The sequence below is a fragment of the Aspergillus pseudotamarii genome (genome assembly GCF_009193445.1).
Source record: "Aspergillus pseudotamarii strain CBS 117625 unplaced genomic scaffold BDV38scaffold_21, whole genome shotgun sequence".
NCBI lineage: Eukaryota > Fungi > Ascomycota > Eurotiomycetes > Eurotiales > Aspergillaceae > Aspergillus > Aspergillus pseudotamarii.
In genome coordinates this window covers 478,821-488,979 of record NW_022475035.1, presented here as the reverse complement: position 1 = coordinate 488,979, position 10,159 = coordinate 478,821, and the positions used below count along the sequence as shown (strand labels likewise).

Here is a 10,159-nt window from a genome sequence, read left to right as displayed (position 1 = left end):
AAAAAAAAAAAAAACGGAAGAAAGGCTTCGGGATTAGAAGTGTCCGGCGTTTAGTGCCTCCATCTCCTCGTTGATCATAAAACCTCTTATGTTGGTGTCATTCCTGATAATTTACCTTGGACATGATACAGTTCGATTTGTTTTGGGCCCCGGGTTTCCTTTTCAGGTGTGGTTATGAAATGTTCCGAGCATGTTGGACTTTTTCTGTTCTTGTCCGATTGGTCGTTGGAGTTACTTTTTTAATACCCCTCGCACGTTGTGGGAAAAAGGCATCTGGATAGACTTTCGTTCTGGTTATTGTGTCGTTTTCTGTGGGATCAGCATGTACACAGTTTCTTTCTCCTTGCCTTTGGTTATTTCCTTTCGTTCGCCGGTTTTCCCTTACTGTTTTGCGATCTGTTACAATTATACCCCAGTTACCCACTTCCCCTACCTAACCTTACGTGGATTGCCTTACACTGCCAGTGTGCCATATGATGTTTCTTATGCACTCATGTTCTCCATGGGAGGTTTCAGAGGCTCTTGACCCGATGCAGTGATTAATGTAACCTTATTTGATTGAATTGTCTCTGTTCGAAAAGTTAACTAGTCACGGACAATAATACTATACATATCTGATGTAGGCCAAGATCTCTCTATCTCTCCCTCGCTCTCACCTGTGGCACCAAGTTCATGGGTCCGCAGTGGTGGCGAATATCACGCGCTGGGCTTGGCTTAAGGTGGTCTGATGAAGATGGCCATCTCCTATGTGAGCCCTGGATCAAGGTGTAAGTGAGGGGACGACGTATTATGGTCTAAGTCGGGGTTTAGTTTTGCATCGATCGGTATTTCCAGGACCCTGTAGATCCGCCACCGCCGTCATCGTGTCTGAACCCCGGGCGTTCGGCGATGCTTAGATGGTTTGCCTCCTAGTATGATTGACCACTTTAGGTAAATGGGTACCATCTTCACTAGTTGCATGGTCATCCGGGTCCCCTTCGCTACCACCAGTAGTTCTAACTAGGTACTAAATAGTTGGATCTAGTCTAATGCCATGCGAATCTCGACACCTCTTACGAAGGGTATCCATACGTCATTCTCAGAGTTGAGGCTCTACGATTTTTGGGAGGTCAAAATAAATCATTTGGACACCGAAAAAAGAAAATAAAAAAAAAAAAAGAAGAGTATCTTACATTAGTATGCAGCGCCCGATTTGCGTAAAAGTCAAGTTCGCCATCGGTATAGCCGCAATCCTTAGCTTACCCAAACCAGTATAGCATATACAATTTACATAATCAGGCTCAGATGCCCAGCTGCCAGTCGTTGATTGGCTGGCTGTTCATGGCGGCTACTGCCAAGCGGCCCTAGAACAAACTAGAACCAGCTCACGGGACCATCCAGATGGCCTGATCGGCCTCGATCTTTTCTTTTCTTGAGCGCCTTATCGCTTCCCCCGCGGAGAAAGCGAGACTTTGCCGACTGATGTTGGGGCTTTTAAGGTTCCATATTTTTCGGTTGAAAATTTTGCTTTAGCAGAACGATATTAATCTTAGAGAGTTTAGTTGGGGTGGATTAGTTGGGTCCAAGGGCTGATTCAAGGGGCACCAATGCGACTATCGAAATCGATCGGGATCTGATCTCAATCTCATCGCATCTCATCTCATCTTGCATGATATCCGCTTCAACCGATCATGGCTTATGTTTCCAACGCCACCAGATGGTAACGGAGGGCATTTGTCTTAGCACTCAATAATTCTAGGCGGAATATGCGATGCCTTCTAGAAATACGTATCTGCGGAGATGGCGATGGAGAAGGAGTTGTTTCTGATCTGTTCTCCGTTCTGACCATCTACGGCTTTCGGTTAGTGCAACATCTGTGGTTGGTATCTGGCATTTTGACTTCGAAGGTTTCCCCGTTCATTCAAGATTATGGAGACAAAAGAAGAAGTTTATTGAGACCAGAAAGTTCCTTGAATTTGGCGTTGCCTTTGTCATTTTCATATTGAGGCTTCAATTAGGTACATACTCATGTATGCCACGACATACCTAATTAGGTGGCACTTTTTTAAACTTGGTCCTTAATCTCTCGGTCCCCTACCTAAATTAAATACAGACATGTACCTTATTACCTACCGATACATACATACATACGTGTACACCTAATTACTTCCATTACTATACATACCGCTCCTTTTGCCCCATTAGTTCAAAGACTTGACTTGACGTTGAGTATTTGGAATTCGCCTGCCGCGTGCATCCGTGCCTCACTTTGCACCTCAATGATTTCAAATCCACTTCGATCATGCCACCCTCTAACCTAGACGGTACTAGGCTCCATTGCCATGCAAATCCTTCCAGCCGAGGATTTGCCCCATGAGGAAGTTCATGGTCTGATTATATTCCAAGAATGGAACCGTCCGTTGGTTTAGGTTGGGAGGTTCCATTGATCCAAAAGGATAGAGCTTCTCCGAGATCCGGCCGGTCGGGTCCAAGTCGACGTCATTTGTTGACGTTTGTTCTGGAAGATTACGATTGCTTTTTTGTTCTGGACTTAATTGGTTAATTAGGTCATTTTTCTTCTATTTGTTAATTATGGGTGTTTAGTCTCTGTCATGTTTTTCATGACTCATTGTCTACTGAATAGCTGACTGTTCTGCGTACATACCAAGTACTCCAAAACCACCCCGAATAATGACTCCAACGATCATCCCTTACTACCGCGTCAGACGGAGTCCCATTATTTGACCCCTCGAGTGGTCTACCACCGAAAGATCATCCATCCTGCACAGGACACGTAGTCCTTACTTGAAAGATACGAAGGAAGAATAATAATAAACTAAACCAAAATCAAATACTAATAATGACAACAACAATAATAAAAACAAAAGACTTCAGGCAAGATGGATCGATCTGCAGATAAACCCCATTTAGGAAGCGAGTCAAGTTCTGACTGGCAAACGAAGAAAAAAAATATGTGGGGTATATGCAGAGACATCCTTTTTTTCTTGACCATCCTCAGCTGAACTCATCGTGGCTGTGTAAATGCAACACGTACATGATGCATACGTACGTGCATGGTGTTTACCGTACTCCGTATACCCGCCCGGTACTTATCTCGTTTATCATAATTACTCAAGGTAATTATAGTATACAGCATCTGGAATCCTCCAGCAATTCTCTGGCGCCAATATCTCTGCCGTCGTATCTGACTAAGGGCCTTGCAAGCTTGGTTTGGGTCCACGGTAGAAGCAACGGGAACGTCCTGATTGTGGCTCTTGGTACGTGGCTCCACCGGATCCCAGGTACACGGATACGCTGTTGAATAGTCAGCGCTTTGCACCTTTTTAGTGCCTTTCACCCCTTGCGCCGGGGAAGATCTTGAATCGCCGTCTTAAGAAGGAGAACCCCGTGCTCGGGGAGTTGTAGATCCCTAGAGATCATACTTTGGTTTTTGATTTGATACGAGTTCGCATGTTTTAGTTTGGCTTTGAGTTGGAAGGTGATGGGGGTAAGGATTCTCCAGTAGTCTATTGTCTTTTTCTTTTATTATTGATATTACTAGTTTGTTTCTTAAATTTTTGCTATTACATATTGTATGCGAGCTTCTGCAGTTTAGCTACTACTACTACCTGAGGTAGAACAATCGATGAACTACCTGTCTGCGTATAACTTACATACCCATACGTACATACATACATACATACATACATACATACATACATACATACATACATACATACATACATACATACCGTAAAGATCTCCTCTCAGCTTCCCCTTCTTTAATAGATATCCAGCCGAGTCGATGTACTACATATAACCAACTAATTGGGTCCATTCCTCGAACTAGTCAGTTGTACAACGTTACGGTTTAAACCCGTCCGTAGCTGCTAGTGCCGTACATTTGTCGTGGAACACGAGACGAGGGCCACGGGAGCTGAAAAGATAATGGGGATAGTTTATTCAAGACCTGCGTATCAGATTGGCAGGGATGATGGTTACACGGACTGTGACTGGAGGACTTCCTCTTAATTAGGGTTATCTGAATTGATCTCACGCTTCTGTTGCATGAAATTTTAACCTAGTTAGTACATACATGCATAATTTTGTTTTCCTTGATGGGTTGGATGGGAATACAAATTAGCTTGTACTCCGTCTGGTAAGTATGTATGATGTCGTATGAAAAAAAAAGGTAAATTGTAAACAATGAACTCAACGGTTCCAACTAAAAAAAAAAAAAAAGAAAAGAAAAGGAAAAAGCAAAGAAAATAAAAAAGAACCCAACCTCCAAACTATTGGAGTTGATCTCGAATTTAGGCTTCCTATAGTCTCGGGATGATCGGAAGCATCAGCAAATAATCCTTGCGATTATCAGCACTATAATAATAATGGGTCACGGACATGGTCACGGACTCACCCCTGAGAAACAAAGAATGGGGGTTCTCCGTAATGAGACCTGGAATGCGGCGCGAACACGAGGGGGTTTAAAATAAAAATGTATATGATAATAATTTTGTTTTTCTTTTCCCTTTTCTTTTCCCTTTTCTTTTCTCTTTTCTTTTCTCTTTTTTTAAGTTTCTTTTTTCGAAATGGTTCGATGGGGTCTGCATACATAAACTCTCTCCCCCTAGTGCAGAGTCATATGTATGGTTAAATGTAGTGTGCCAAATTCTATAGGACAAAAGAAATTATTAACATACCCTATGGCTCCATACTCGGTAGTCAATTTACTCCAATAAAATACACTATATCATCTTGTGCTTTCTAAGTTAATTAATTAATTTCCCGTCTTATGGTTACGTATCGACAAGGCCTTTACTCGGAATTATAACCATCTCCTATCCTTCTCGCTATTCCGTCCGCCAAATTCCTGCGAAGAAACACCGAGAAAAGGACATCATAAATAATGTAGAATGCAACAATGTACTTGCGGAGTACTACTAGTATGCAAATGCACGTACGGGATTTGAACGACAGCCCCTGATTCACCCTTCAACTCCACCGACAAATCCCGTTGTCGCAGGCACGCCTAAAATGGAGAACCACTGTGGGAAATTTTTTAGACCAATACATAGTAATGGTGGGCACGACCATTGTTGAACTAAAAGTTGATCTAAACCCATTTTCAAAAGGCTACAGGGTTTGGATCGGTGCCAAGTGGGGAAGCCCGAGGCAGCTGCTTATCATTCTTTGGGTGGAAGTCACAGCCGCGATCGCCGGGTGAGAGATTATCGGAATCGGATCGATTATGGATCCTGAAGCTGGTGGTGGGCCGTTGTTTTTTGTTTGGTTTTTTTTTTTTTTTTTTTTTTTTTTTTTTTTTTTTTTTTTTTTTTTTTTTTTTTTTTTTTTTTTTTTTTTTTTTTTTTTTTTTTTTTTTTTTTTATTAAAAAAAAAAAGGAAATTTTTATTTCGTCCTTTTGTTTTTCTTTCGGTTATTGCAATTTGGAATTACAGTAAAGGATACGAGTGTGCATGATGGTTCGGGGATCCATTCTGAGGAGATCGTTGGGCGTCTTAGTGAGAGACCCCGATCGTTAGCTTGAGATCTCTTTCTCATTTATTTCTTTTTCTGTCGAATTTCTAGCTTGGTAGCCGATTCGCTCCTTTTTGCCGACCCGCCATTTTTCGCTGGTCTTCTGACGAGACGGACAGATCATACTAGTTCAAATGATAGTCGCGGACGTTCTCGGTACAGGATCCCGACTCGATTAAGAATCCCATGTCGGTGAAGATCGTGAATCCTTCGTTTAGGATTGCTGTACGCAAGGGATGCGTTGACAGCTGTCATTGATAAGAGCTATCGATTTTCAATCCGCTCCAGGCAGCCAAAAAGGCAACGGCGTTACCGGCCTGTATCATAATTTACTAGCTGTCAAATCGGACATTTACCCGGAGGCTTATTGAGATCTTGACCGTCTTCTCCCCCTTCAGGTCCTCGCAAGGGTTATAAGATACGCTGCAGCAGACATGCACCGTCCGTATCACAATCGGAACCAATTAATTTAATTGAATGTCAGTCAGCGGTGGTTATGCTGCAAACACAAATTCCATGTGTAGGAAATATCCTGGATGCCATTTGTCAGGCCTCCCATTGAGAACATTGACATCTGCCCTTGCATCAGCTTGCCCGGAATGGCTGTCGTTCTTGGTTTTGTAATGTGAAGTTATGCAATAAGTTTGTTCTGGTACAAATAGTGAGGCTGGATGCTGCGACACATATAACCCCAGACATGGTCATACGTATCATGATTCCATGCCACATCTTGCAGGGCCCTGGAGCGATCGCGCACTCGAGATTTGTTTGCTGAGATGTCGGCTGTCAATGCTAGGGATTGTGGGGGTCCCCATATCTCTCGACTATTCTCAGGTATTGTCTACGTCAATTACTGTTGTTTTGTGATTGTTTGAACCTGATATCACATCGCTAGCTTTATAGATCAATCTCGTCTGCGCACGGACTGCATGGAGCCGTGTGCGATCTCGATATCATTCCGTTGGCGCCAATAGACAGGGAATATATTAGGAACTATATGAATGAATTCTTGAACTGGAAATATGTATATATATGTGATTCGCGACGAATCGAGTGGTTTCTTGCGAGCTTGGTGGGATGAGTTCGATCGATTGGGCGATCGTTGGTACGGTGATAGGTTTGTGGCGTCTTTCCGACTTTCTTAGAGGAACTAAACACCAGTAGCAAGTATGGAAAGGACTTCTTGCTACTAATAGACATAGTCAAAGATGGAAACTTGACTCAAAATACCGACATAGGCCTCTGTGGTAGAATGAGATTTACCAGTCAATTTAAAAACTCATAAGTCAGTTGACACATACACCTTGGATGATATAGAGCAAGACTAGCATCAAAACTGTCGATGTCTATTCTCCCCATCTTATTCTATCGATACTTTGCTTTCTCAGAATTGGACGCTAGGAAGAAATATATGTTCCTCTGACGTGTGCCACCGCTCTGGGCATAGTATATCTGATGTGTTTCTGTCCTAGTTCGCTGGTGAATTATGATAAAAGTACTCCATATTATAGTTGTTTTCAAACGCTGTGCTCGGGACTCAGATACGCAGCCAGAAATTATATTAGATCATACATCAGATGAGTAACGTCAAAAATCCGAAGTATGTGCTATGCTGATGGATCATGGAAACCTGCAATTCTACGACAAGACTTGTATTAGTTAATTTCAAACAGCGATGAAGGGGTGGGTACTAGTGACTTTATACATGCCGAACGTTATGATGGGTATAAGTGATGCTAAGTCAACCTCTTGCCAATCTTTCAGCGCTAGATGCTACGATATGCTCTCTAATTCTGTCCACAGCTACAGTGCAGTTTCAATACCTCCCGGATGATGTATTGTCTCAGTCTATTCTCGGCGCACCAATAGACAGGGCGAAAGGTTCCTGGCGGCAAAAGGAAGTTTCAAATCATTGTAGTGAAGCTACAATCCAGTAGCACGATCGGCTGTTTAACTGATTCCTCTGTTAATGACAGGAAGACCGCGAACTCTTATGGAAGCGTTCAAGACTACCGATAGAGATACTGCAGTTGAAGTCGAGCGGTACTGATAACCCCTGCTTATGTTAATTGTGATGCCAGCATTTCCACCTTCACCTACACAAACACTACGACTATGCCAGATGAAGTATCTTCAAGAAGGGCCATGATATTATCGCATCTGACTTTGCTGGTACTGCGAGCAATTTCACCCAGTACGAATACATTAGCGTCACTATGAACGCCCAAGACCTTTATGAGGATGTGATTGTCTCCCTTGGATTCTTGTCATATAAATGAATGGGTGTTAGACTCTTCGAGAGAGCGGTTCTGCCCAACAGCTTCCATAATTACGGAATATCATCATAATGTTTATTTATAGTTTACCTCAAAATGATGGACATTGTCCTCCACTAATGGGTTTTCTAGGGGTCTATAAAGTATGGTATAAAACCAACCGAGTCCCAGATTTCCTATAACTTAGGCCAATGTCCCATGAATTGTCCTTCGGATCCTGGTATATAGCCCATGACAGGCGGGCTAGTTGCTGCCATAGACACTATGCTCCCTGTTATTGAGATACTGGAGCCTCAGCTGCTCATTAACACTTGCAATCTCTCCCCCGCGGATGAAAAGTTGCTGGCACTGACTTCTATATCTCGATCGTTAGACGGAATTCCGCAAATGCACCTCAATATGTATCCCCTAGCGTCTCTGGTATGACATCCAAGGCTTTTTCAATTTGTGTCTCAGTGTTTCAAGCTTCTAGGTGTATTGTTTGCAGATTGCAGATCGTCATTGACCAATCCCTTGTAGAAACGTTCCTTTGTACTGTATATCTTCCAGGGTCAGTAACGCAGCTAAAGTTCCCTTGGTGATGCTATCTGCCGGTTAATTCGAAGTTAGATCCTTTATATTTATCCCGTCTTCCCCCCACCAACCTCTTCTTCAGTAGTCTAGTGGCCTTGCAACCCCATACACCCAGGCCGCTTTATTATCCGTCTATGGTCGTAGAATGTAGAAGCGGTAGTATCGATATAGATACCAACCAGATAATATAGGCAAAATTCATTCAGACTAAAACCAAGGTACATAAACAGAACTGGTGCCGTTAGATAAAGTATATACCGCATAACATCTATCTATATAGTCCTCATGATCTACACATCTAATAGCCGGCTGCCAGTGTAAGCATGGCTGCCTATTATTTTCCGTCCTCGGCCTTCCTATGCCATAATAACAACCAATAAACAATTACTATTAAGCAATGAAACATTTCAAGCCTTGGAATATAGATCTAGAGGGATCCCATATTCTCTACTACCCTGCTCTACGCCATGATCCTCCAAGACCTTGATAGGAACCTAAACTTGAAAATCAAAATTTGTATTGAATTCCTACCAATCAGAGCATGTTAGCTCAGGGGAAGAGCGTAAGTTAGATCACGTGATCCAATAAAATTTGGTCAATAAACTAACATATAAACAGGCCGGGCTCATAACCCGGAGGTACGATTTATCCTTTCAACAGCCAATTAAAATCCGATTCCTAACAAAAAATAGGTCCCTGGATCGAAACCAGGACATGCTATCCATATCTTTTTTTCCTCCTCTTTTACCCTCAAAGGCCCGTCTTCTTGATCGTCCCAGACCACCATCATCTCCAGCAATCCTCAGAATGGCGAACACATTCGTGAATCTCTCCGGAGATCCGACAATACCGCCGCTGAGAAACGCCTAATTTGGCTTCAGATCTCTGATAAAGCCTAGTTTGAAAAGACTTAGGCAACAGCCTCACGATATTGTCCTTCACAACTAGATCCATATCCTGCTCTAACCCTCCGTTATAATTTAAGATCGGTCACAACCTCTAGCACGCCAATCAACCCCCCCCCCCCCCCCTATAGCCCTGAAACGCCCGTATCTGAACCCCAACAATACTCCTTACCCTCCCAGGCTTATCGCCCCCGATCACCATCCGCGGGTCTCTATATATGACAACCCTGTATAAACCCCTAACTCCGTGAACCTTCCTAGGAAGTAATAACAATGCTATCCTCAACGTGGAAACAAGGTTCGCACGTCCGGTATCCTGAATGGCCGTATCATCTTGCAAAACTATGACGGGTTTCTGTATCTGGCCCGTAAGATAAAGTGTGTCTCAGCTTACGAGGTCCTGGCGTAGTGTCTCTAGGCTCACGACACCGTGCTTGATTAGTGTTCCGTTGATGGTTATGAAGGGGTAGGAGTAGACTCCTGCGTCGAAGTTCTTCTGGTATTTGGATATGGCGTGCGGGCCGAGTGAGCGGATGAGGACTAGGTAGTGCTGAGGGTGTTGTTGGAGGCTGATGGTGTGCCAGGTGTGAACGCCTGAGATACGCAAGATGAAGTCGACCATCTTGCGAGTGGCCTTCTCGGGCCTGCGTTATTGCCAGGGAGGGTTTCTGGTGGAGTCGAGGATTGGAGCTGGTCTTGTTTGTGGTTTGGGGGAAGACGCCAGAGCCGTAGGCGATGCTGTAGGCAATTGGGGCGCGAAATTGTTGGGTTATTTGCTGTAGGGCATGTTTTAATTCAGGGTTGGGTGGCATCTGCGGCAATTTCGAGATTTGTTGCTGGCAAGTTATGCTTATCTGACAGTGCTGGATTGGGGTATGTTTAGGGTTAGT

At 43.4% G+C, this 10,159-nt stretch overlaps 4 protein-coding genes across 4 annotated transcripts; 2 read left to right on the top strand and 2 right to left on the bottom strand.

Moving 5' to 3' along the window:
• BDV38DRAFT_244787 (uncharacterized protein) lies at nucleotides 1-1,161 on the top strand. Its single transcript, XM_032054372.1, has one exon. It carries the CDS (start codon nucleotides 191-193, stop codon nucleotides 524-526), a length of 336 nt encoding a protein of 111 aa, XP_031914570.1. The 5' UTR covers nucleotides 1-190; the 3' UTR covers nucleotides 527-1,161.
• A 3,285-nt stretch (nucleotides 1,162-4,446) lies between these two features.
• BDV38DRAFT_244785 (uncharacterized protein) lies at nucleotides 4,447-5,205 on the top strand. The gene has a single exon (XM_032054371.1). It carries the CDS (start codon nucleotides 4,475-4,477, stop codon nucleotides 4,631-4,633), a length of 159 nt encoding a protein of 52 aa, XP_031914569.1. The 5' UTR covers nucleotides 4,447-4,474; the 3' UTR covers nucleotides 4,634-5,205.
• Nucleotides 5,206-9,060: 3,855 nt separating this feature from the next.
• BDV38DRAFT_244782 (uncharacterized protein) lies at nucleotides 9,061-9,395 on the bottom strand. Its single transcript, XM_032054370.1, has one exon. It carries the CDS (start codon nucleotides 9,316-9,318, stop codon nucleotides 9,151-9,153), a length of 168 nt encoding a protein of 55 aa, XP_031914568.1. The 5' UTR covers nucleotides 9,319-9,395; the 3' UTR covers nucleotides 9,061-9,150.
• BDV38DRAFT_244781 (mitochondrial matrix Mmp37) lies at nucleotides 9,396-10,014 on the bottom strand. Its single transcript, XM_032054369.1, has one exon. It carries the CDS (start codon nucleotides 9,889-9,891, stop codon nucleotides 9,655-9,657), a length of 237 nt encoding a protein of 78 aa, XP_031914567.1. The 5' UTR covers nucleotides 9,892-10,014; the 3' UTR covers nucleotides 9,396-9,654.
• Nucleotides 10,015-10,159: the final 145 nt, after the last annotated feature.

Bases quoted from the DNA above. Each gene is read 5' to 3' on its own strand.
- BDV38DRAFT_244787 (XM_032054372.1), top strand. From the start codon at position 191: ATGTTGGACTTTTTCTGTTCTTGTCCGATTGGTCGTTGGAGTTACTTT.
- BDV38DRAFT_244785 (XM_032054371.1), top strand. From the start codon at position 4,475: ATGTATATGATAATAATTTTGTTTTTCTTTTCCCTTTTCTTTTCCCTT.
- BDV38DRAFT_244782 (XM_032054370.1), bottom strand. From the start codon at position 9,318: ATGGATCTAGTTGTGAAGGACAATATCGTGAGGCTGTTGCCTAAGTCT.
- BDV38DRAFT_244781 (XM_032054369.1), bottom strand. From the start codon at position 9,891: ATGGTCGACTTCATCTTGCGTATCTCAGGCGTTCACACCTGGCACACC.